The sequence below is a fragment of the Sorex araneus genome, chromosome X (assembly GCF_027595985.1).
Source record: "Sorex araneus isolate mSorAra2 chromosome X, mSorAra2.pri, whole genome shotgun sequence".
NCBI lineage: Eukaryota > Metazoa > Chordata > Mammalia > Eulipotyphla > Soricidae > Sorex > Sorex araneus.
Window position 1 is genome coordinate 32,297,680 of NC_073313.1, and position 27,465 is coordinate 32,325,144.

The window sequence follows — 27,465 nt, forward strand, 5'->3', positions numbered from 1 at the left end:
GCTATAGCTTTTCCCATGTGTCTTACACCAAAGGGTAGCTAGACTTTTGCCTTTTACTATGTTTAATACACCAAGAAGATCCCAAAATTTATAGGCTCTACATTTATATATTTCAATCCTATATCTCAGATATAAAATTTCCTTAAACCTAGATCTTTTTCTAAACTTAATATCTACATTTTCAACCTTTTCCTCACATATATCTTAAAAAAGCCCCAGTCTTGGCTTCTCTTCCCACAATTATTTTGCCTTTTGAATTCTCTTCAACTCCAGGAAGGCCATCATTAGTCATGGGAAATAGAAAGTGGTGACTCCAAGTAACACCTCATTGCAAGCTCTTCACACCATCATTCAGTCTCCCCCAAATATAGCAACATATTTATTTTAATTTTTAAAATTTATTTTACTTTGGCTTTTTTGGACCACACCCAAAGGCACTTGGGGATTATTCCTGGACTTGTGTTCAGGGAACACTTTTTACAGTGCTTGAGGGAACCATATATGGTGTCATGGATAGAACCAGGTTCAGTGACATGAAAGGCATGTGCCTTAACCTTTATACTATTTCTCTGGCTCTAAAATACTTATATTTAGCTCTGAGTAGTAAAGATTTTTTTTATCTGATTAACCTCATCACCTTAATTATCACTTCTTTGTTGGACTAGTACAAAAATCACTTTCTAATTGCTGTTCTTGTGAAGGCATCATAATCCATTTTTTTCTCCTTATAACTAGCAGCCAGTAGCAGAGTATTTTAAAAGCAGTAAGCTTTGTCATTCCACTCCCTTGCTTGAAACTATGCTGTGACTTCTCCAAGCGTACGGACACAATACCAAACTTAGTTAAAATCTCAAACTTTTAAAGATAGGAGGCAGGAAGGAGGAGAGGCAGACTGTTTACTCGCTCCTCTGAATTCAAATCTTGTGAGTATTTTACATGGATCTTATCATTGAATTACCACAAAATTATGTGAAGTACCATAGTTATTATATAGAAGTGTCTACCTGAACCCTAGAGGTTAGATACCTATGGTAAAATAAGTGGTCTTTCTAGCTATAGAACCCATACTCTGTTAACGGCACCATACTGTCTTCATATATAATTAAGCCTTCACTGATGCTTCCAATATCATTTCTTTTTTTAAAATTTATTTATTTTTTAATTAGTGAGTCACAGTGAGGGTACAGTTATAGATTCACACATTTTCGTGCTTGTTTTTCCCTCATGTAATGTTCTTGTAAGAAGCATGTTCCAGCCATACACATGTACTTTCAGATCTCAGACTAACACAATGGCTAGCACTGTGATTTTTCATTCAACAAAATGTCTATTTAAAATCTATTTGTACCTAGCTAAATACTAACATCTTCTTCCAACTCTCTCTGAAAGAACTACAGATGAGTTACAGAGATTCTTAACTTTGAACACAAGATCATAGTAGGACATTTTGTGATAAATATTTAGGTTAATGTATGATGCACACCATTTTTAAAAGCTTCTCCAATGTATGAATAAAATTTAAAAATACTGTTCTTGGTAAGTTTCCTGATCTTCTCAGCAGGAATACCTTAATCATTTCATTTGACTAAATCCTGTCTAGCCCTTTATTGTAATGCTCATTATACTATTCTAATTTTGCCTTAGCATATCTATCTTCATGCTTAGAATATGATCATTTCTAGGCAGAAATATATTCAAATACTTTTGAGTAAATGTAATTAGTAACCCAGAGTTTCCTCTTTCTCCCTTCTTCTCTCTCTCTCTCCCTCCCCCACCTTTCACATAGGCATACAACAGTGGGAAAAGAATTTTCACAAAACAATATTGCCCCTTATACAACCCAAGGCTGAAAATTGCGTTAATAAAATCACATTCAAGTGTGATCCACTAGTGGTACTCATTGTTAAGAGTGATAGACTCTGTTGTTTTTTAGTCTAATCATTTCTGTTCTATTCTGGTCTTCTTAATTCTATTAAAAATGTGGATTCATATTCATTAAGTTGATTATACAACTCAGTACTTTGAATTGTGTTTGAAAAAATCTAATTATGTTTGTCTTGCTAGATTTCATCTCATGCTAGGCATCTAACAGGTGTTTAATAAAAAGGTGCTGAATTAAAGTTCTGAGGAAAATAATGTATCTATAAAAGTCTCACATATCTAAAGCAGTAGGCAATCTTCACCCACTGGAAAAGAAAAGCAACAAGATGGCCTCTCTTGCTCTTTCGCACCAAGGTAAAAAGACTATAAAAACATTTAAAAATACAACTGAAATTACAGTAACAAAACTGAAGACAGAGGACCTTAGTTTTTAAATTAAGGCTCCTCAGGTTATCTCTCTATTCTCATATATCCCCTCCCCCAAATGATTCAATTAACTCAGAATGCTTTCTTGCAAAGACCACATTTCACCTTTTTTGATATCAATCCATGATGCATGTTTGAGGGGCTACAGTTAGCAGTGCTTAGGGCTTACTCCTGACTCTGATTAGGAATCATTCCAGGTGGTGCTCAGGGTTCCCTATGTGGAGGTGCAGAAAACTGAACTTGGGTCAGCAGCATGCAAGGCAAGCACCCTATCAATTATCCTATATCTCCAGCCTCTTTAATTCAAATTTTTTGAGAAATACTGAAGAAGTCGCTCTCAAATATCAATAATTTATTGTAAATATAAGATATTTGGGGGGGCAGAGAGAAAGTATAGTGGGTAAGGTGCTTGTCTTGCAGGCAGCTGACTTGGGTTCTATTCTCAGCATTCCGTTTGCTCCGGAGACTTGCTAGGAGTGATTTGCCTGAGTGCAGAGTCCTGAGCACTACTGGCTGTGGTCCCCAAATAACAGCAAAATAGAATAAAGAAATCTAAGCTGTTTTAATAAAGTCACAGGAGCATCCTGACTGATAATTTAAGGTTTCTCAAATTTGTCTTTGTGATAATATTTAACATAAAAGACATTAATTTTTATAATGGCAGGCATGGATAGAAGGGTACATGGGGAAAAAATTAAAGAAGGATCAGGGAGTTGAGAAATCTGCTTGATACAACCCAGATTACAGAAGACAGAAACTCAAACATGAATCTCTCTTATGGTCTCTCTTGCTCAGAAACCAACCTTAATCATATCTCCTTGACAATCATCTCTTCTCAACACACACCTGAAGCCACACATCTTTATAAGCTGGTGTTAAATGATCTTTTAGGGGTATTTACAACAAGATTAGTGGAGAGACCTGAGTGATAATAGAAAAGACAGATTCTTCCTATTTTTCATTAGTTCCACAAGATTTTATGTTAGAACTTGGTGACATGTATATCTTTATAAATTCTGAAGCCGACAGCAGGAAATGTTTGGAGCACAAGAAAAATCTAATTCAATTTGAATAAAGTTTTTCACTTTAAGGATAAATCTGCAATTTAAAAAATTCCTCAGACCATCTCCTACCTCTCAAGGCTTTATATAGTGCTATATACAACTCTACTGGCAAATTAAAATTTCATTTAGACTGTCAGAAATAACAACACATAGAGAAGTCTTCTTATCCTAAAATACAAGTACAGGAATCAGAGAGATAGTACAGCAGGTAACGCATGTGTCTTGCTGGCTGGCACCTGCAGCTGACCGGGGTTGTATCACATACAGTCCCTTGAGCACTGCCAGGAGTGTCCCATGTGAATGGAAGCAAGAATTAGTTCTGAGAACTGTCACTGTCACTGTCATCCCATTGCTCATCTATTTTGCTTGAGTGGGCACCAGTAACGTCTCCATTGTGAGACTTGTTTGTTACTGTTTTTAGCATGTTGATTATGCCATGGGTAGCTTGCCAGGCTCTGCCATGGGGGCAAGATACTCTCCGTAGCTTGCCGGGCTCTCCGAGAGGGATGGAGGAATCAAACCCGGATCGGCCGCGTGCAAGGCCAATGCCTTACCGCTGTGCTATTGCTCTAGTACAGTTCTGAGAACAGCCATGTATTTTTTAACCTCTACAACAACAACAAAAAACCCACAAAACAAAAATAAACAAACCCCAAACAAATATAAGGAAGCTATAATGTCTTTGAGACTGAGAGATGGGAGGCCCAGGTTCCATCCCTGATAATACATAATCTTGCAAGTACAGCCAAGAGTGGTCCCTGAATACCTAGCCCGGAGTAGACACTTGAGGGCTGCTCAGTGTGGTGCAATAGTTGCAAAAAGAAACAATAACCCTCAAATTACAATGACCTTGCCTTCAGTAAGAAAATCATTAACACTCTTTTCTAATATGAGGAATTTTAATGGGCTTCAGAGTGAAATTAATCAGTTTAATTCCATTCTAGAAGTACAAGTCTCATAATACTATATGCTTATGGAATCTATGAATTGCAATTATTCCTGAGAAATTAAATATCCTAGGAAGATGATAGAAAAGTGATAATCAAGTGAGCTAGACTGACTTTTTGAAGGTTTTTCACCCTGTCTTCATTCATTATTATTTCTGTGAAGTAACAGATCACTGCAGTAGGATGGTCAGATATTAGAATTTGTTGCTTTGGCTAGGAATTTCTGAATTCTTATTTTGGGGGTGGCAGCAAAGGGACTGGGCCACAGCTGGAGGTGCCAAGGGGTTACTCCCCCTCTGAACTCAGGGGTCACTCCCAGTAGCACTTGGGGGATCTTAATATACTAGAGAGTTGGCCACATGCAAGGGAAGCACATTAACCTGTTTACTATTTCTTCAGCCCCATAAATCCCCTTTTAAAAATATGGAATAACTATTCTTGCTATATATAACATGAACCATGCAATATGGCAAGCAGCATCTGCAAAGTAAAAAGTCATACCTTTACATATTTTTTATTCACACATATTATGGAAATTTTTTTTCATAATAAAAAATTATCTTCAGGGAGAGACAAACATTTTAATTTACCTGAAACACTGCAATTTCATAAAAGCTCCTAAAATATGTGCTTTTACTTATTTTTAAACATGGCATTTCCATTTCTTGATTTCAAACTCAGTATCTGGATTCCATTTTGTCAGTTGAAATGTGTCATTTACAATAATCAATAGTCCAGCAGTTTAGTATTTTTACTATTACATCTTCAAATCTTTCATCAAAGGATCATTATTCATCTCTCCAAGTAAAAAATCATGGCTGGATATAAATGTCATTACTATTCAGAGAATGCAGTTTCAACCTCAGGCAAATGGAATTTATGATAAACAAAACATAAACAGAGAGGAATAAGAAATTTGTTTTTGCTTTAAACTAATGTTGAATTCTTAGTCCTACTATAGTTAAGGGGGAAATGATATCTAAAATTTCAAGGAACTCTGTTTTAGATGACTTTTAGGAATACATATTTATAAGTAACATATATTACCCAATCATTTTTAAAGATGCCCAAACTAAGCAAACAGCATATTCTCCATTTTTTCATAGTAAATATAGATAGAAATTAAAATGCATGGCAATCTTATTTTGTATTCAAAATCTTACAGTTTCTTACATACATTTGTTACAGAACCTTACAGATTCTCAGGATTGGGACTTCACCTAGAAAATTTCATTGCATAGAGCAGTAGATGGAAACATGAGAATATAGGAGATAGACATAGTTTTAGTCTCAACCAGATTTCTTTACTAATTTAAGAGATTTTTATAAACTATGACAAAATTATCTTAAATTACTCTTTACTTTTTTTCAAGAATCTGTGAAGGAATAAACCCACATAAAGTTCTGTTGACTAAAACTGGGTTCAGGGAATAGATTTGCAGAAACTGATTCAAATTGACCATGAAGAGAAAACCCTTCCCTTTAAGGCTGTGAAATTACAACAGCCCCTATCCATGTAGATTCCAGCAACTTACACAGTCTGCAAATACCAAGTTGACCACAGTGCCTGGAAATACTAGGTCAAGCATCAGTTTATCCAAGTACTCTGTGATGAACTGGTATCTCTTGCATTTCCTTGCTCACTCTTAGGATGTTTCCTGCTTTGGATTTAAGGATCTAAAATTTTTGTTTGTTTGTTTTGGGGCCACGGGCAGCTAGCTATGTTTAGGGCTTGCCTCTGCCTCTGCAGTCAGGGATCATTCCTGGTGGACTCAGAGGACCATATGAGGAGGTGGGAATTGAGCACAGGTTGGCAGTGTGCAAAGCGAGCACTCTACCCACTGTACCAGCCAACAGGATGTCAATTTTTAAAAATATATATTTTCTCTTTTTTTGGCTTTTTGGGTCACACCTGGTGATGCACAGGGGTTACTCCTGGCTCTGCACTCAGAAATTACTCCTGGCAGTGCTCAGGGGACCATATGGGATGCTGGGAATTGAACCTGGGCCGGTTGCATGCAAGGCAAATGCCCTACCCGCTGTGCTATTGCTCCAGCCTCAAAAATGTATTTTCTTATTCAGCTCAAATGTTAGGAATTGCCATATCCCTGTCAAAGATTAATATTATTTTACTTTAATTGTGAATCAAATGTAAAGTTTATTTTACTGAGAACAATTCACCTGTGACAATGGTATATAAAGCAAAGGTATGAATCTGAGTTTCTACTAAGGAGTGAGGTAGGGATGAAACTAATAAGGACTCACTCTCTATAGGCTTCTTTCCAGTAGCCCTTAAATTAAATTCTAACAAAAATTAAGAATTTTTCCCTTTCCACTACACAGTAGTGATTTGAGGGGAACCTCCTAAGTTGCGCTCAGGGGGCCCCAGCCACACAGGCCAATATTTTAATGAGAGGATGTGGAACTGCTTGGGTTCTGTGGTTCTTAGGAGCATTAGGCCAGCCTCGGGAACTCTCAGGACTTCTTCTAGATGGAAATACTATGGGAGCATGTGGTACCAGAGATTGAACCAGCATTAGTCACAGGAAAAGCACATGCTGTGAACTCTGTGCTATCTACCTGGCTCCAACAGTGATATTTTATTAACGGAGTTAATAATTTTACTATTTCTCTACCACTAATAATGCAGTGATGTGAATTCCTATATACACTGAGATCTAGGAGAGCTTTCTGGGCATTTGCAAGGAGATATTTCAATTTTATTAACAACAAAACATGAATTCCAGAAGGACCTTTTCTATCCATCCAAGAATAACTGAAAAATCTAATTTCACTTTGTTTTACATTGGGAATGGAAGTCATTGAGAATATCTGCAGAAGACAATGTTCGGGGGGATTGATCTAATCAAAGTGTTTTCAAATGACCAAACTCATTCAATACACATTGTAGACAAGCAAGGTAAGGTCAAACCGAATAGTAAATAAAGAATGAGCCAGCAAGCCATAAATTGTTACCATCTTCTGTGCTTTGCATAGGAGCAGCAACATTGACCAATCATCAACTCCTGCGATATACTGACACCAATCTAAATAATCTATCACTGTATTATAACATTGCAAATTTCATTTGTGGTACCAGTCAAGTTCTTATGCCAAATCAGAAAACCCAACTCTACATAACAAAACTTCACCAAAGGTTAGAAAAATTATATTAGACACTGAGAATAAAGTTAAGAACCTTCGTTGTGTGCAGAATATGGTTATCAACAAGACTTCAATTTAACAAAATGACCCTAAACGTATGCTCTCACTGTTTGTGCCTATGAATCTTTATAGCAATCATTTTTGTTTCTAGGAAAAACAATTGTCTGAAAATTGTATGATCATTAACTATGACAAATTTAGCCATCTCATTTTTATTTTCACTGATCATGTTAGGAAGAAAGCTACAAAATGCTAGATTAACATTTCAAAATGTATTTGAAAGTAATGAAGGGAAACTGATTCAGTTAGCAACGCTAAATAAAACAGACAATTCACACAGATGCTTTCCCTGTAAAATATTAAATAAACACTCAAATATGGCAACTTTTTCAATTTAATAAACCAATCTCTAACTTATTTTGCTGAGCAAACTTTCTTCTTGACCAGGGCTATGGTTATACATGCAAGTTCTTCCTGGATAAAACATGTACATTTTGTGAGCCTGGAGTGTTCTATAATAAATAATGCTGCCTTCACCCTCATCTCTTTCTTGTAACAATGATGAAAAACATCCGATCCTATAAAACAACAATTATTTTTTGTGCCTAGCACTTCAATGTAAGCACAAAGGTTGAGGATTGTGCAATTGGATTCACAAGAAAGCTAAAGCGGAAATGCTTGACTTACTTGCCACTGTTTCATCAGCTCTCTTACACCCTTGGAGTCTTCCATGAGCCTTTCCTTATGGGTGGCATCTTGTAGGACATTGGCAGTTGTTTCAGCTTCTGTAAGCCAGGCAAGAAACTTTTCCAGGTCCAATGGGAACTGCTGCCGCAATCTATAAGTTTCTTCTAAAGCAGACTCTCTCTCACTCACTCTATAAAAGAAAGAAATGATCCATAATTAACTTTCTTCAAGTATTACAATGGGATACACAGTGAACCCTGGGAATCTAACAAGAATAAAAAGAATAAACTGTAATATTTTACTAGTATTGTTTAAACTTTTATTGAATCACTGTGAGATATTTACAAGCTTTCATGTTTGGGTTACAATCTCACAATGATCAAACACCCATCCCTCCACCAGTGCACATTCCCCACCCCCAATATCCCTGGTATACCCCGCCCCTTTCCCACCCTCCCCCTGCCTCCATGGCAGACAATATTTCCCATACTCTTTCTCTACTCTCGGGCACTCTGGCTTGCAACAAAGACACTGAGATGTCATCAAGTTTGTTCTGTTATCCACTTTCGGCACACATCTCCCATCCTGATTCCTCCAGCCATCATTTTCTTAGTGATCCTTTCTCTATTACACCTGCCTTTTCCACTCCGCTCATTAACTAATAATTTATTGATATAACTGTAATATGTTACTGTGTTATTTCAGAAATTATGGCCAGGGTTGGGGGAGCAAAGGCCACACTCTGCAGTGCTCAGGGGTTCTTCTTGCTGCTGAGTTCAGCAGTTACCCCTGGCAGTGCTCAGAGGACCAATTGCAATGCTGGGGATCAAATCAGTGTTAGCAATATGCAAGGCAAGTGCCTTAGCCCCTGTGCTATCCTTCTGGTCCTAGACATTTTTGCTTTCCTACGTTTGCTGTTCAATTCTGAAAGTTTATTTTAATATGCTACAAAAGTTTAAGCTAATCTTTATAGGTGAAGTTCTAAAATCCCTACCCCATGCTTATTCTTTGATGTCACCTGAGGGAGAAAACCAGGATGAAATAGGCAAAGAAAAAAAGTCAAAACTACAAACGTAGAATAGAAAGTAGAATACTGAAGTAAAAAAAAAAAAGAGATTGGAAGACTAATTTAAAAAATGACAAAAAGACCCTGTGTCATAGAAAACATGGTGAAAAATAATAATTTCACACAGCACTGCTAAGTTCTAACAGTTCTCACTGTTGCATTAACTTTATTACCAGGAGGTCGTACAATTGCAAATAGTTTCCATAGTACTCTGCAACCATAAAATAATGACTTCATTATTATTGTGCACTGATATCTTAATTATTTTATTAAAATAATTTTTAAAATCTTGATTAAAGAGGAAAAAGAAAATATTTTCTAAATAAAAAATCATATGTCATAAAAAAGAACCTAAAAACCAGATAGATCTGAGTTAAAATTCCTGTATTCCCTACCAACTGTGTGGTATGGCAACGTAACTTCTCTGATTTCAGCTTCTCAATAGTAATATCTATTACTGTGACGAGAATGGAAATTATAATGTGTGTCAAGCGAAATGCCTGACACATTATACAGACACTTCAGTCAAGAATGTTAGTTCCTTTGCCCACAAACCATTTTCATCTCTCTAATATTTTAGAAGGGGTGAAAAATTCTCTAATAATGCGAAAATCTTTTTAAAGTTCCACATTTTCTGACTATCTCTCTATATAATGCATGCAATGCATCACAGACACATAAATGTCCATGGCAAACAACTACATAATAATAGCTTGGGAGGGAAAATTGCCTTAAGCAGTAAGAGTCCCATCTAAAAGGATTCAGGTAAATTTTGTCAGCAATGAGGAAATTAGTACTCTAATTAAATGCTATATTTGCCTTTTATTACTACATAAACACTTCTGAGATTAAACATAAGCTAAAAATGGATTTAAAAATTGAACACTTGAATATGATACACATTGCTTGTTAAGATGTGATTGTCAATAATTATGCAAAACTGCAATTTATTTCAGCAGCAACTTTATCATGGGATGTGCAAACCAGGCAATAAACAACTCCTGCCGAGCCAGCGGCAGCAAAGCCCCCGGAAGAGCTGTTTATTCATCATGGATGAGGTTTTGCTGAGTACACAGTCTTCTACAGTGTAGTTTTGGCGCTCATACTGGATAAAAATCTTCTGTCTGCATTAACTGGAAGAGGGTAGAATAGGTTTATGAGGATGCAGCTAGTGGGAAAAAAGGAAGCCTTGCACTAAGCTATTTATCAACTCCTAAATAAACTTCAATGCTACAGCCGAAAGCTAGCTTGGCATTCTGGTTGGGAAACTAAGTTCAACATTGTGGGGTCCAAGGGTTAACATAGACTGCGGGCTCCCTGCTCATCTCATTTTCAGGCAAACTATCAATGCAGGTAGAAACGGCAAAACTGTTATTATTAGGGCCAGAGCAATACTACAGAGATTGACGTGCTTGCCTTGCTTGTGTCCAACCTGTGTTAGATCCCTGGCATATTATACAGTTTTCTGAGCCATCCAGGAGTGACTTCTGAGCTCAAAGTCAGGAATAAACCCTCAGCATCCCCAGGCATGGGCCCCAAACAAAACAAAAGCCAAAATATTTTCATTTATCTCTTATGATTAAGACCGTCTGAACTATGACAACTGCACTGGAACTCTTTATTTTTTTTTGTTTTTTTTTTGGTTTTTGGGTCACACCTGGCGATGCACAGGGGTTACTCCTGGCTCTTCACTCGGGAATTACCCCTGGCGGTGCTCAGGGGACCATATGGGATGCTGGGATTCGAACCCGGGTTGGCCGCGTGCAAGGCAAACGCCCTACCCGCTGTGCTATCGCTCCAGCCCCTGCACTGGAACTCTTTAATGTTCCAATCTAGTATGAAACCTGCAGATTCAAGTATATGTGACTATTAACTTTGTTTGTTTTTTTTTTTTTTGCTTTTTGGGTCACACCCAGCTATGCTCAGGGGTTACTCCTGGCTTTGCACTCAGGAATTACTCCTGGTGGTGCTTGGGGGACCATATGGGATGCCGGGGATCGAACCCTGGTCGGCCGCATGCAAGGCAAACGCCCTACCCGCTGTGCTATCGCTCCAGCCCCGTGACTATTAACTTTGGACCACTACTGATCTACAAAAGCATCAGTTCCAGCCATTTTAAGCTACTATGTCCAGGCAGGCTTGCATGTTAGAAAGCACCAAGACTTACTCAATCTCCAACCTTACGTTCAGAATAGAAACAAGTCACTGTATTTCAGGAGAAAATGCAGGATTAGTCAGTGGCTAATGTGAAATGTAAAAATACATTTGGAGTGGCTCACTCAGCAGTGCTCATGGGCCAGACAGTGCTTAGGAGTATTCATTACCAAGAATCCTAACTTGGGTTACCTTGTGCTATGCATATGCTCTAGCCTACTGGGTCATATCCACAACCCACATAATTTTTTCACATACTCCAATTTCACAGAAAATACAAGGATGTTATGATAATCATCCCTGGCAGAATGAGATATAGAAATTCAGACATTGTGCATTTTATTAACAGCTTTATTTCATGATAAGCTACACACTTGAGATTCTTAGTGCCACTAGCCTTAAAGTAGAAATAGCACTTAGCCTCTCCTTCCAGAGAAAGTGACTAGTCAATAACTTTCCAAGAATTACTTGTAAAATGCAATGCACATAAATCAGATGAAAAGGTTCTACTGAGACAACAGGATTGCTCTTCAAACCCTACTGGGGAGTGTGTTGTTTTGTAAATTGGGCCCGTAGGGAAGCACAGTAATTCTTTCAGGACAGTAAGGCCCATTTTCTTAAGTGATATCCTGCCCTTCTGAAATATTGACACCATCCAGCTGAATATTTTCTGATTCAAAAAAAATTGTTTAAAAAAAGTAGTGGCAGCAGGAGCAAAAAATCTCATTAAATGAGTTTCTTTACAGGCCTCTTTAGTGAGAGGTGAGACTGCTCGTTCCTGCTTGTCTGGGAGTTTGGAAGCTCCATCATTTCTCCCGGGATCAATGTGCACACACTCTATTTCTAAGTTCTGATTGTGTCACATCCATACTAGAGAAGAGGTAAGGGCCCTTGGATTCCATATTTGTTAGTCCTGAATATATCTCATAATTCCTGATTCTCCATAATGATATGGTTTTAAATGACTGGAAACATAATCACAATGACAAGAATAATCAGAAAATTTAAAATACGGTTTAGAACAAAACCAAAGATCTTGACCAAGGACTATTTTTTTTTAATTTATTTATTTTTAATTAGAGAATCACCGTGAGGGTACAGTTACAGATTTATACACTTTTGTGCTTATACTTCCCTCATACAAAGTTCGGGAACCCATCCCTTCACCAGTGCCCATTCTCCACCACCCGTAAACCCAGTGTCCCTCCCACCATCCCCAATCCCATCTCCTCCCCACCCCACCCTGCCACTGTGGCAAGGCATTCCCTTCTGTTCTCTCTCTCTAATTAGCTGTTGTGGTTTGCAATAAAGGTGTTGAGTGGCCGCTGTGCTCAGTCTCTAGCCCTCATTCAGCCCGCAACTCCCTTCCCCCACATGGCCTTCGACTACAATGTAGTTGGTGATCGCTTCTCTGAGTTGACCTTTCCCCGGAACGTAAGGCCAGCCTCGAAGCCATGGAGTCAACCTCCTGGTACTTATTTCTACAGTTCTTGGGTGTTAGTCTCCCACTCTGTTATTCTATATACCATAGATGAGTGCAATCTTTCTATGTCTGTCTCTCTCTTTCTGACTCATTTCACTCAGCATGAAACTTTTCATGCCCATCCACTTAACTACAAAATTCTTGACCTCCTTTTTTCTAACAGCTGCATAGTATTCCATTGTATAGATGTACCAAAGTTTCCTCAACCAGTCATCCGTTCTGGGGCATTCGGGGTTTTTTCCAGATTCTGGCTATTGTAAACAGTGCTGCGATGAACATACATGTGCAGATGTTGTTTCGATTGTACTTTTTTGCCTCTCTGGGATATATTCCCAGCAGTGGTATTGCTGGGTCAAATGGGAATTCAATATCTAATTTTTTGAGAGTCGTCCAAATTGTTTTCCAGAAGGGCTGAACCATTCAGCATTCCCACCAGCAGTGAAGAAGGGTCCCTTTCTCCCCACATCCTCTCCAACAGCGGTTGCTTTTGTTCTTTTGGATGTGTGCTAGTCTCTGTGGTGTGAAGTGGTATCTCATGGTTGTTTTGATCTGCATCTCTCTGATGGTTAGTGATGCAGAGCACTTTTTCATGTGCCTTTTGGCCATTCGTATTTCTTCCTTGGTAAAGTTTCTGTTCATTTCTTCGCCCCATTTTTTGATGGGGTTGGATGTTTTCTTCTTGTAGAGTTCAACCATTGCTTTATATAACATTGATATCAACCCCTTATCTGATGGGTATTGTGTAAATATCCTTTCCCATTCTGTGGATAGTCTTTGGATTCTGGTCAATGTATCTCTTGCAGTGCAGAAGCTTTTTAGTTTAATGTAGTCCCATTTGTTGATCTCTGTTTTTACTAGATTGCTTAGTTCCGTGTCACGTTTGAAGATACCTTTATCTTCAATATCGTGGAGGGTTTTGCCGACCTTGTCTTCAATGTACCTTATGGTTTGTGGTCTAATGTTGAGGTCTTTAATCCATTTTGATCTGACTTTTGTGCATGGTGTCAGGTCAAGGTCTAAACCCATTTTTTTGCATGTGATTGTCCAGTTGTGCCAGCACCATTTGTTAAAGAGGCTTTCCTTGCTCCACTTCACATCTCTTGCTCCCTTATCAAAGATTAGATGGTCATACATTTGGGGTTGTGTGTAGGGATATTCCACCCTGTTCCATGACCAAGGACTATTTTTAAAATTTGTCTAGGTATCTAAAAATAAATCCTTGAGAAAATTTAGCTGAATATTAAAAGTAACAATGACCATTTATTAAAGATAAATGCAAATCAGAATGGCAATGTGGGATCATCTCACAGATGTGAGGATAGAATATATCAAAAATACCAGAAACAGAATTGATCTGGATATGGAAGTAAAACAACCCTATTCACTGTTGGTAGAAATATCACCTGTTTCACCTCTAGGGAAAAACAGCATGGAGATTTCTCCAAAACAAGTTAAAATAGAACTTCCATATTATCCAGGAATTTCACTTCTTGGTATCTACCCCTCAAAAACAAATATATTAATTTGAAAATTTATATTCATACCCAGTGCTCATTGAAGCATTTAGTACAATAGCCAGAAAAAGAAAATGACACAAATGTCCAAAAAGAAAGGAACTAATAAAAAGCTCTGATATATATGCACAATGGACTACTATACAACTGTAAGAAATGATGAAAAATGTAGTTTGCATAATTCAGGTTGGGATGTATCATGTTATGAGATGTAAGTCAGAGAGAGTAGAAATAACATTGGATGACCTCAATCAACTATGGTATACAGATAAATAAAACAGGGTAGTAGACAGTGTCAAGAGAGGCGAACCCTGGATTATAAAACTGAGATTACCAAATAGAGGAAGGGGAAAGTGGAAAGTGGTGTAAGAATGAGATAGGCTACAACTAATATTAGGTCATTGGTGGAAGAGTTTGGGCACTTTGGTCTTGGTGATGTGTGAAAACTGTGGACATTGAGAATCTTCCCATTAATACCACTGTCAATGCGCAACCTAAATTATAATAATAAAACATTTATAAAAGAAAGCACTGGGGACAGAATGGGTACAGTGTGTAAGCCTTGCATGAGGCTGATGCAGGTTCAATCCCCAGCACCGTTTAATGATGCCCTGTGTCTGCCAGGAGTGATCCCTGAATGCAGAGCCAATAGTAAGCCCTGAACACTGCCAGGTGTGGCTAAGATAACAAATTTTAAAAATAATTATAATGACTTAAACATAGATTCTCTTGAAGTATAGGACTCTAAGATGCTCGCATGTGTCAGCAAGACACATCACCTGCATGTGCATTTCCAGGTAAGGGTATAAAGGCTCTCATGGCTGATGATGAAAGATATACTCCCTTTTCTACCCAAATGAAATTGGGATATTACCCAAAATTAAGACTTCATTCTAATCAGAAATAACCTATGTATCAGATAAACCTCTCTAGGAGCAGAGCATTTGGATACCATTTTTAGGAGACACATACAGCACCCTTATTTGTCCCATTCGCTTTAAAATGTATATCCCTATAGATTCTCCATATGTATGTTACTAAATCCCTTCCCTCCTATGAACCTGTGTGATTTGGCCTGATTTCTAAACCAACCTGAGATGAACTCAAAGGAGTGTTTTGGAAGATTACCTCTGCCCTACACATCATGTTGACAAAGCAATTAAAAATTCACTTCTTCCAGTTTTATAAATAATGCACAAAAACAGCTGAGAATTTGATAGTAAGGTATAGGTAAGGTATGGTGACTTCAAAATTATCATTCAATTTCTAAGAAAACCATCTACCATTCTCCACATGTAAATATGTGCAGTTTTCTTAAAACCAAAAGTATGGTCCACATGTGGGTCAAGAAACATTGAAAAATTGCATTTGGTGAGTTTGCTGTAGTAATTCATATATAAACATGTATACATAACCATATAATATATGTATATACACATACAAAAAACAAGTACACATGTACTTTTTTGGGCGGTGCATGTACCAGCATTATCAGCATCATCTGGGAACTCAATAATGCAAATTCTAGGTTAGAGCCTAGAATGAGGTATGGCACTAGACTTGCATGCAGCAGACCAAGGTTCAAACCCCTAGCACAACCAGCAGTGACAGGTAAACACAGAGGCAGACATAGCTCGTGAACACCATTATGTGTGGTTCTTACCAGCCATTTATGAAAAGCAAATTATCAGGATCAGGGACATACTGCAGTTAGTGTTAGAATGCTTGCTTCTCGAGGGTTTGATCTTGGTACCAATCTACCTCCCTCTCCACAAATAAAAAATATATTCTCAAGCCCTACTCTGAACCTACAATGCCAGAAACTGTGCATGGAGCCCAGCCAACGTGCATCTCTCAAGTGATACAAATGCATGACCAAGCTGTGAGAGGCACATGCTCAAATTTCAGACCAAGTTTCAGAACTACTGGTTGGCAAGAAACTAATGAAGGCAAAGGTACTGAAGCTATAAAGTTTAGTTCAATCCTGCATCTGCCCAAAACAGTGTTCATTTACACACAGCTCTACACAAAGATGAAGACTCACACAGTATGTGGAAGCACATCTCCAGCAACTGGTTATGAATGAAGCAATCAATGAAGAATCAGATAATACTCTGTCATTAGACACCCAGTATACGAATGATATCTCTTTATTTCTAATTCCCCAAATTTTCTCTTAAGTTAAACATCTCCAATTTATTTTGGGCGAGCCATATAGCCAAAAGAAAAAATGATGGTGAACTCAAGGCGAATCTGAGAAACTTATTTAACTAACATAAATACAATATTTCACTAATACTTACATGAATGACTACTATTTCTCCCATGAACTGCATTGCAGGATTGCATGGACATAAACAAACACATTGAATATTTTTAAGATACAGAAAGTTCAATCTGGTAAGGGAGCTTATTTTTCCCAGTTATTTCTGTAAGTGTAATAAATTGGGGGAAATTCACAGCACTCAATCTTCTGCTAAATAATGCTTCAATCTGTGCTTGTTATTTTCATGAGTAACCAAATAAAAAACTACTGAATCTTTTCTACCTGAATAATATGCATTTTAACCATTATCATTTCCATGGCATTTTTAGGGGAAAGATAAGAGGATGCTAGATTTGGTTCCTTGTTTGTTTTTATATGGAGACCAAAGAACATGAACACCTTAGTGCTAACTGAACATAGGGTGAAAGAATCTTTATCAACCTACAGCATGACTCAGAGCCATAGCATGAAGATAAAATTCCATGTAATGTGTTGTAACATTGTATGACTGAAACACAATCATGAACAAATTTGTAATGCTCTATCTCATGTTGATTCAATAATAATAATGATAATAAATTTTTTAAAAGAAACACTGGCTAAACATAAAAGACATATCTGAATGGGAAAAATATTAGCAATCAACAGACCAGATGAAGGGTTGTTATAAAAAATGGGGAGAGGATATATACAGACACTTTTCAAAGGAAGACAGGTGACTATGCAGCAGGCACATGAAAAATGCTCATCATCACTTATTATTAGGGAAATCCAAATCAAGACAACAATGAAATATCTCACACCAGTAAAAATGGCACATATCAAAAATAGTAGGAATAATCTGTGCTGGTGGAGATGTGGTGGAAAAGGAACTCCCATTCACTGCTGGTAGGAATGTTATTTGGTTCAACCACTCTGAAAAGCAGTATGGAGAATCATCAGGAAACTTGTAATTGAGTACCATATGTCCTACGTAATCCCACTTTGGGACATCTACCCACAGGACATAAAAACAGTTATTGAAAAGAACATATGCATATCATTATTCATAGTTGCACTCAGCACAATAGCTAAGATGTGGAATTTGTCTAGGCATCCAATCACAAATGAATGGATTATGAAGATGCAGTACATACAAAATGGAATGCTATGCAGCTTCAAGAAACGATGAAATCATGCAATTTGTTGCAACCTGGTCGGAAATGGAAGATGTCACATTGAGTGAATTATTCCAGAAGAAAGACAAACACAAGATGATCTCACTTATCTGAGGGAGAGATCATTTCTGGATGAACAGATGCAATTCAGTAAAGGGATAGGGATGCCTAGATAACCCTGAACCCCAGAGTTTAGGGAGGAGAAGGAAAGAAAAGGAAAGAAACCAAGGTGGAGTGAAGAAGATGAAATGGGGAATAACGGGGGAACAGAGCTTGGGGCTTCAGTCATATGGGTAATGTGGTGGAGTGTATAGCTATATAATCCAATGCACAGTCTCAACAACACCGAAAACATAAGATCTCAACTGTCCTACCAAACTTTGCAATGTGCCCATTGAAATGTCAAGCAGCCAGTGGGGTGGGTACGGGGGGGGGGGTATGGGAACATTGGTAGAGGAAAGCTGACACTGGTGGTGGGGTTGGCGCTGAAATATTATATAACTAAAACTCAACTATCAGTAACTTTGTAAGTCATGTTTCTTTAATTAAAAAAAACATTTTTAAAGGTGAATGAAACATGCAGGGAAGATTATGTCACTGATTCCTGGTCTTCATTTTGGTGGAGCATGAACTTAATTATTTGTTACTTTTCTGAAAGCTATGTACATTTAAAAATGCATAAGAGAACACACACATGAAAAGATATTCTCCAACCCTATCTGGAGCAGAAAGACCCTGCTGCTCTGTGCTTCCAAACAAACAAAATCCATTTTCAACGCAAATTTGCTGGTTTGCTGTTCATCGACACATGCATTAACGAGGTTTTCCATCCCCACTACTGAGATCTGGTACTAAATCACTGAAACTCTCGAGTTAATTGAAAACCATGACCTAAATGTTTCCAAAGTATTGCCGATTAGTTTTCAGAGAAGTCATTCCCATCTTTTGTCACCCTGAGACAACACAGGATGACTTTTTAACATGTGCAGAAGTAACAAAGCAACACACGTGCATGAAAAGCAGATTAGTTCTCAACAGATAAACTACAGCTTTGAAGCAATTGGTTTCAACTTTCTTCAATACTACATTTTAGTAAAAAAGTCACTTCGATTTTCACCCTTTAGGTAAAAGTGTATAAACAATACCGATCCTGAAAACAATTAGGAAATTCATTCTATGTCATTTTTGCACTGTATGAACATTTTAAAATAGATTTGAAAACATCATTTGGGAGGTAACTATAATTTCATTTTCCCTAAAACGATTTTTCAAAAGACAATATTAGAGAATACAGCTGTTTAAAAATGTTTTTCTTGGGGCCAGAGTGATAATACAGGTTTGTGAGTATGTGTACATATACGTATCTATATACATATATATTTGGACAAGTATATTTAGCATAAATATAGACAATAAAAATGTGCATTCAATTTATCATTAACTTAGAGAATAGATAAAAGCCTATTCATAGATGTTGATATACAATATTTAGAAGATAGCATGACTGGTTCAATGTTCTAAGATCAAGTGGAGGAAAATACATGGTAGATTCCATTCATAAAGAAAGGAATTGCTGGATAAAAAGGATAATATGAAGTTACAATGGAAGCCTATTAATGAAATTTGAACATATAAATGAATTTATGATTCGTATTTCAAGTTACAGTCTGAATAGCTGTGACATTTATCATCCAATTCTCACATAGAAATTTTTGGAGTCAATACATTTTTGAGAGTCCTTTAAATTTATTACAGTATTCTGCACTAAAGCAATTCTTTTCATATTCTTTTACCTACAACTTTTGCTTTGATACGCTAAGTGATTTTAACGGTTACTGGGACAGGTTGTTATTATCATCAACATTCTATAGACAAGAACACGTAATTTTAAGGGAGGCTGTGTGAATTTACAAAGTACATGGCAGGACCTAAAAATCCAAAATTCATCCACCCTAGGAATATTTACATTTCAAAGTAATCTCTTTTTGAAGGAAGTATAGTGGATAGCAGTACTACTATTCTTAAAACCACAATTATTATATGAATTAGGATTAGGGTGTTATATATGAAGTAACAGTGATTAATCCTTTTCTTACTATCCTTTTCTTTTTAATTAATCCTTATCATCTTCATCTAGCACTGAAAAGATCTATTATAATGAATAATGTACCTAGGACTATGGAAGGTCTAGAGATTTTACTTATAAAGAGAAGACATTATAGTAATAAAACATTTTTATTCTTAAAAAATAAATGAAAAGTTTAATATGTACTTTTGTGGTCATCTCATAATGACAAATTTTCAAATAATTTAAAAATACATATACTATTTCAGGTAGCATGGCTACAATAGTGTTGACATTAGATTTTGCTATATAAACTTATCGCCATATCTCACCATTATTAAAGTGTCCCATGCCCTTGACCATGTCCATATCTTCTTCCACCATTGTCCATACCATCCACCATAATCCACCTCTTCCTCTATGTATCCCACCTCCTCTCCTACTGCTTCATTATCTCAATTTGCAATCAAAGGACAAGGGCTTATGATGGTACTATACTCTTAGATTGCTTTGTTTCTCTAATGACACATTTTTAATATTTCTAATGATGCAGAGATAATCTGAAAGTCTAAATCTCTGAGGAAATATTTTTAAAAATATATAAAAATAGAATCTAACACCTCACACACTTTTTCCTAAAAATTTATAGTAAAATACATACATGAATGAATCAAAATGACTAAGTCCTGGTGGATTCTAAAAGAACATCTTTGGACTGTTGAGACAGTAGAGGTAGTAGGCCATGCAGGAGGCCAACCACAATTAGATCCCCAGAACTACATATGGTCCCTAGTGTGCCACCAGGAGTGACCCTGAGCACAGAGCCAGTGGAAGCCCTAATCACCCCCAAGGTGGCCTAAAAGACTCCAACATAAAAATTTAAAAAATTGAAAAAAAATTAAAGGAACTGCTCTTTTCACGCATATGCTGCCTGAGCCCCTGTGCTGCTTGCACCCACGTGGCTGAGCACATGTGGTGCCTGAGCACATGTGTCACCTGTATCTCCCCTCTTGAGATGTGTACTTTTATGCTTTCCTATCTCAATGCTGGGATGTGTGCAGGGGCTCTCTCCACCCTTGGGGAAGCCCGCGTTCTCTCTTGAGCGCGTTGCTCTGTCTCTCTTACTCTCCACTCTCCCATTTATTTCTTCCTCCTTCCCTCCTCCAAAAAACCTCCAAATAAAATGTTTACTTCAAAAAAAATAACTGCTCTTTTAATTTTGAACCTCATCTAATGGTTCTGATGTAATTTACAAATAGCTTGAGCTAAGTAAAACTAATAATCCAAATGAACATTTTGAGTTTTTCCTTTCTTATGTTTAACTATTATGAGTGAAAGTTACATTTATTTAAAAAGTACACACTTTGGAATGCATAGATAATTCTTTATAATAGCAATTGAAATTTAGAAATTAGTTATTTTTAATTTAAAATTATAATACCAAAGGAATAAATCTGAAAATCGCTAGTGCATTTGAGAATCTTTTGGCTTATGAATGTGTCACTTACAAAATATCTCTATATCCATTACCACCATCACTATTTATCATAAATTATGATAAATTATTTGAGGTAAAAAATTCGTACACACCAGTGTACCTATCTGTTACTTAGTAAACACAAATTAGATGAAAATCAGTGAATTTAGTATGATGATCATGCATCGATTCAAAACATGGGGTGAATATCTTATCCTTTAAAATTTGTCTTTTATGTATTTGTGTTTGTGTTAGAGCGACTAAATCCATACCAAACAGGTGAGGCATGGATTTCACCACTAAAGTCATATGCCAGGCTCCCCAACTCCCTGTCCCAACAAAAACAGAAATCAAAATAATTTCCTGATAATAATTTACTGAATAAAATTTGTTTACATATAGAATTTTATCACTTATGTAATGCTTCTGCACTTAATTTTTGTTGGGGCCACACCCTGTGGTGCTCAGGGCTTACTTCTGGCTCTGAGTTCAGGGATCATTCCTGGAGGACTCTGGGAACCATATGGGGTGTCAGGGATCAAATCTAGGTAAATTTCCTAAATGTCCTACTCACAACACCATCACTCCAGCCCCACTTTTGCACTTGTGATTTCAGTTATGCCTTACATTTATTTGCAGAGCTTACTTTTGCTCTAAAAAGCAATTATATTTAGACAAAAGAAATAGTACAAAAGGTCAGGGACTTCCCTTGCATGTGGCAAACCTGTTTCATCCTTGGCACCACACATGGTTCCCTGAGTATCTCCAAGACTGATCCTTGAGCACAAAGCCAGGAGTAGCTCTTGATCACTGCCAAGTAAGCCCCCAAAGCCAAGTAATTATAGAAAATTCAGTTTAATGTTCAAAATGAAAATGAACAATTTTGTGATGAAAAATTGCTTTACTTAGCATAAAGGAAGATTCTTTGGTGCTTGTATATTCTATCAGATTTTGTACTAGTGGTAAAAATGAATTGACAGACTATCTTACTGGTTAGCACATTGCATTTAAGGTTGGGTTCTATTGCTGGCACCACGTGGTCTTGCGAGCATCCTTGAGTGCAGATCTGGAGGTCCCTAGGGACAATGATGTGCCCAGGTATCCATGACTCAAGTTCTGTTTACAAACATCTCTTGCAGCCAGAGTAATAGGATAGGGGTTAGTAAATGCATAAGCATTTAACTCAACCCTTGTTCAATCTCAAACAATACAAAGCATTGCTGGTTGTGGCCCCAGTGTTCTGGTCATAGCTTGACCCTCATGGCATCCCACCCTTTGGCACACAACATTAATAGTTTTTTTTCCTGTCTGGCAGAAAATTTTCAGGAATGGTCCCTGGTTCCCTGTGCACCTCTTGGGAGCCTCCCACAATATACAAACCACATCTAAAAGATACCCTTTGTGTCAGAGATAAGAGTAGAATTTTGAGGCATTGCACCAGAGATTTTCCTTCTCCACTTGAAATTCATCTATTCATCTGCATCCTTTGCATAAAAGCATGAAATATTTTCCAAATCATCCAATTTACCTTGTATCTAGTCAGTATTTCTACAAATTATTCACAAGAATATAATGAAAGACCTGCCAAATGCCCTGATGAAAATGCAAATCTATGTTGCATTTGCTATTCTTTGTTGTAAAGAGGGTGCTTTTATAGTGGAGAAAAGGAACAGGAGGATTGCTCCATAGCCTGGAAGCCAGCCTCACATGCTGGGGGAAAAGGCAGCTCAGATAGAGAAGGGTCCACCAAGTGAAGGATGCTTGAAGGGCCTGCTTGGGATGGGAGATGTGTACTGAGAGCAGACTATAGACCAAACATGATAGCCACTTAATACCTGCATTGCAGACCACAACACCCGAAAGGAGAGAGTGAGTAAAAAGGGGATCTGCCTGCCATGGATGCAGTGCGGGGGCATGTGGGGATTTGGGAGGGATCCTGGGAACATTGGTAGTGGAGAATGGGTAGCGGTGGAAGGAGGGGTACTTGATCATTGTATGACTGAAATGTAAGCACATAAGTCTGTAACCGTATCCCATGATGATTCATTAAAAAACAAAACAAAAATAAAAAGGGTATTTTTTCCTAAAAACACAGAAAATAAAAGTTATATTTATCTCTGCCAATGTGTATCTCTGTATTTGATTTATTAAATTATCTGGTGAAAGTCTTCAAGAAATGAGTTTCTGATTTGTTATAGCCTCTAAGAAGCATTTTCAGGTTTAATATTTTTTTTACATTTTTGGATCACACTGGGAAGTAATCAGGAACAACTCTTGGTGGTTCTCAGAAGACCATATGCAGTGCTGAAGATTGAACTCAGGTTAGTTTTTCGTAAGTTTTCTACCCACTGGTCCCAGCACCCATTGATTTAAAAATACATTGGGTGGCTATTTCCTGTGGTGTTTATATAGAATTTAACTATATCACTTAGCATCTCAAGTAGATGTGAGTAGGCTATGATAGGGATGTCACCATCAACCTGTTGGAAAGATTACCAGGAAAAATCACTGGAATAAATACCATTCATGAGATTTTTTAAAGAGTTTGTAAGGAACTGTAGATCATTGGAGCATATTGTTATTTTATTAATCCATGTGTTAGTTTTTATCTGTACAAGTACTTAATCAAACTACATAGTGCAAAAAAGAGAGGCATTTTAGAACTTAGAGGGAGATGTTTGGTTAACCCAGAGAATGGACAATGCTACTGGTAAGCAGTGGAAAAGACTGGTAGTGGAAAAGCTGGTAGACTTCCATGCAACAAAGAACTGTCCCAAGTTTCCACAGCATTTTTAATATCTTTGGCTAAATATTAAAAAAATCTAATTTAATTCATTGTTAATTTTATAAATTAATAATATAATATATTAGCACTGCACTGTAGCACTGGCATCCCGTTGCTCATCAATTTGCTTGAGTGGGCACCAGTAACGTCTCCACTGTGAGACTTGTTACTGTTTTTGGCATATTGAATATGCCACGGGTAGCTTGCCAGGCTCTGCAGTGCAGGCAGGATACTCTCAGTAGCTTGCAGGGCTCTCCGAGAGGGACAGAGGAATCCAACCCAGGTCGGCTGCGTGCAAGGTAAACACCCTACATACTGTGCTGTCGCTCCAGTCCAATATAACATTAGCATATATAATATAATTTTTATAAATTTAATTTTAAAATTTTAATTTTTTTATTGGGGCCATATCTGGTGGTGCTCAGGGATTACTCCTGGTTTTGCATTCAGAAATTACTACTGGCAGACTTGGGGGACCATATGGGATGCTGGAAATTGAACCTGGTTGGCCATAAGCATGGTAAGCACCCTACTAGATGTACTAACTCTCTAACCCCTCCACCACGTTTTATAATGCCCCATTGAATATAATGGGGATCCTATTTATAAACACCTGGATCTGGAACTTAATTCAACTTTATATTCAAACATAAAATATTGTCATCATCAACTTAATACACATTCAATTAGTCAAGAATACAGCCAACTTTGTTGGGTTCTTGTTTGGCTTTTTGCTGTTAAGCATTCTATGGCAGTTGCTCCTGGTATTTGAGTTACCATACAGCACACCAGTGTCATTTGGTGTTTTTAGACATGACATTCACAGTCATCTAACTACTTCAGTTCTGTTCTAGAGTGATACTATGATGCACACTCAAATACTTACTATTATTATTACTTGAAGAGAAGGGACGCTGAGGATGAAACCCAGGCAGAAAAATGCCAAATATGTGCCTTACTACTGAGTTCTATCATCAGCTCCAATAGTTTTCTTTCTAATTAAATGATTCATTTCCCTTTAAAATTAAAATCAGGGAATCATAAAAAAAACTATAAAGGCCAGGAAAGAAACTCAGCAGTAGGGCAGTTCCCTGCATTTGAGGCCCTAGGATTGATCCCCATTACTGTAAAAACAAGAAAGCAAAAATTTAATAGAGTTAAGATATATTATCAAGAACATTAAAGTCTATCACAATCCTGGTCAATAGATGAGATTCCTCGGTTGGGATGGGAAATGTGTGCTGAAAATAGATAAAGGACCAAACATGATGACCTCTCAGTACCTGCATTGCAAACCATAATGCCCAAAAGTAGAGAGAAAATATGGGGAATCTTGTCTGCCATGGAGGCAGTGGGAGGGTAGGAAAGAGGATACTGTTGGTGGGGAATGTGCACTGGTGGAGGGATGGGTGTTTGATCATGGTGTGATTGTAACTCAAACATGAAAGCTTGTAACTGTATCTCACGGTGATTCACTAAAATTAAAAAATAAAAATAAATGATATTCCTAAATATTCATTTTATGTTAAGATACGGAGTGGTATTGGGTATGTGAGGCTTAAAACCACTGATAGAGAGGTGTAGGGAAATTTCAGGACAAAGGATGTGATGCTGAACAAAAATTAATCTTTTGGGGGGGTCACACCTGGTAATACTCATGTATTACTCCTGGCTCTGCACTCAGGAGTTATTCCTGGCAGTGCTCAGGGGACTATCTGGGTTGCCGGTGATCAAAGCGGAGTCAGCCACGTGCGAGGCAAATGGCCTACACATTGTACTATCCTCCAGCCCCAGAAACATTTTTTAAGGTGGGAGAGGATGAGGAGAGTCTATATCTCACATGCACCCAATCCCTCATCCTCTATAGCTCTAGTGAGACTAAAAGCATGTTAGAAAAATTGCTCTCTTTTACAGCCAGCTGTGACTACTGGTGAACCAGAGGTCTTACTTCATATACGAACCTGAATTAAAAACAGCCAGCCCTTTAGTCAGTTCAGAGCCCACATTCTTGATTACATTTGACACAATAATCATCATCATATCTTAAGACTCAAATCAGTCTGACAGTGCTCGACTCAGGGCTGCTTCTCCCAATTAGTTGAAAATTGGAGCCCAGCTCATCTTCAACAAAATCAGTTTACATTTACACTCTCGCTGTTGTGCAAAGGCAATGGATATGACAGAAGGAAGAAATCAACTTTCTAACTCATACAATAACTTTTAAACTTACATACTCTGGCAAGTCCATTTTGAGAGGAATGAAAAAGTATACATTATTTTACTCTATTTTTTTTATTTAGGAAACACCTGGCTATGCACCGGGCTTACTCCTAGTTCTGTACTCAAGGGTTAATATTAGCTCAAAAGACCATGTGTGGTGTCAGGGATCGAACACATTCAGTAGTATATTAGGCAAGCATTCTATCCACTGGTCTATCCCTCTGAGGCCAATTACTGGACTATATTTTTAAAAATACACACAAAAAAGGCAGAATTTGGACTAGAAGAGATAAATAAATTTATATACTGCAATATTTTATAAATATTTAAAAGCATTTTTTAAAACTAGGGATTTGAGGAATCTTCTTTCTATAAAAGGCATATTCAAATGCTTTACAATTCATGATCTAGAAATAAAAGTGACTAGGTATGATGATCCTAAGAAATGAATTTCCAATAAGAAGTTAACCTGAGATCATCTCTGTATGTCATTAGTACCATTTCCATATCTGATTCAAATTATTTTCTACACTTCTTGGGAGAAATAACGAGGAAAATTTTGTGTGTTTTTTTCCCCAAAGCTACCCAAGGTTTCTCAGAGGTTTTTGCCTGCTCTGTGCTAGGGGGTCATTCCTGGCAGTGCTGAGGGGTGCTAAGGGGAACATGTCATGCCTGGGACTGAATCTTGATCTCCAGCATGCAAAGCATGCTCTTCAGCCCACTGAGATCTCTCTCTGGTCCCAATTTCATGTTTTAACTTCCCTCCATTATGATACATTTCCATACAGATGAAGACATTTTGCACACACTATGGGAAAAATAAACAATAGCAAGGTAACTCTACCTCATGGCAGCTTTGCAGATGACTGTGCTGAAGAGTTGCTCAGAGAACAGCATTCTTAATATAGCACAGATTCAGAAGACAGAAATAAATATACAGATGAGATAAAACGCAATCTAGAAAAGCACAATGAATATTGAAGAGCCCAGTTGGAAAGAAAATTCTGGAGAGGGCTGAGATAGACAGCATTCTGTAGTCTCTGGGGTTGGGTGGACTACATGGGCAGGAATAACTTAGACGAAACCTGGCAGAGTACAAAACCCACAG

General features: G+C 37.5%; 1 protein-coding gene across 1 annotated transcript in view; it reads right to left on the bottom strand.

Moving 5' to 3' along the window:
* Window positions 1–27,465, bottom strand: part of DMD (dystrophin) — a 2,715,231-nt gene that overhangs the window by 548,954 nt on the left and 2,138,812 nt on the right. Inside the window, exon 56 of the mRNA XM_055122927.1 lies at window positions 8,171–8,360. Coding sequence (XP_054978902.1) covers window positions 8,171–8,360 — 190 coding nt within the window. The remainder of the gene's footprint in view (window positions 1–8,170; window positions 8,361–27,465) is intronic.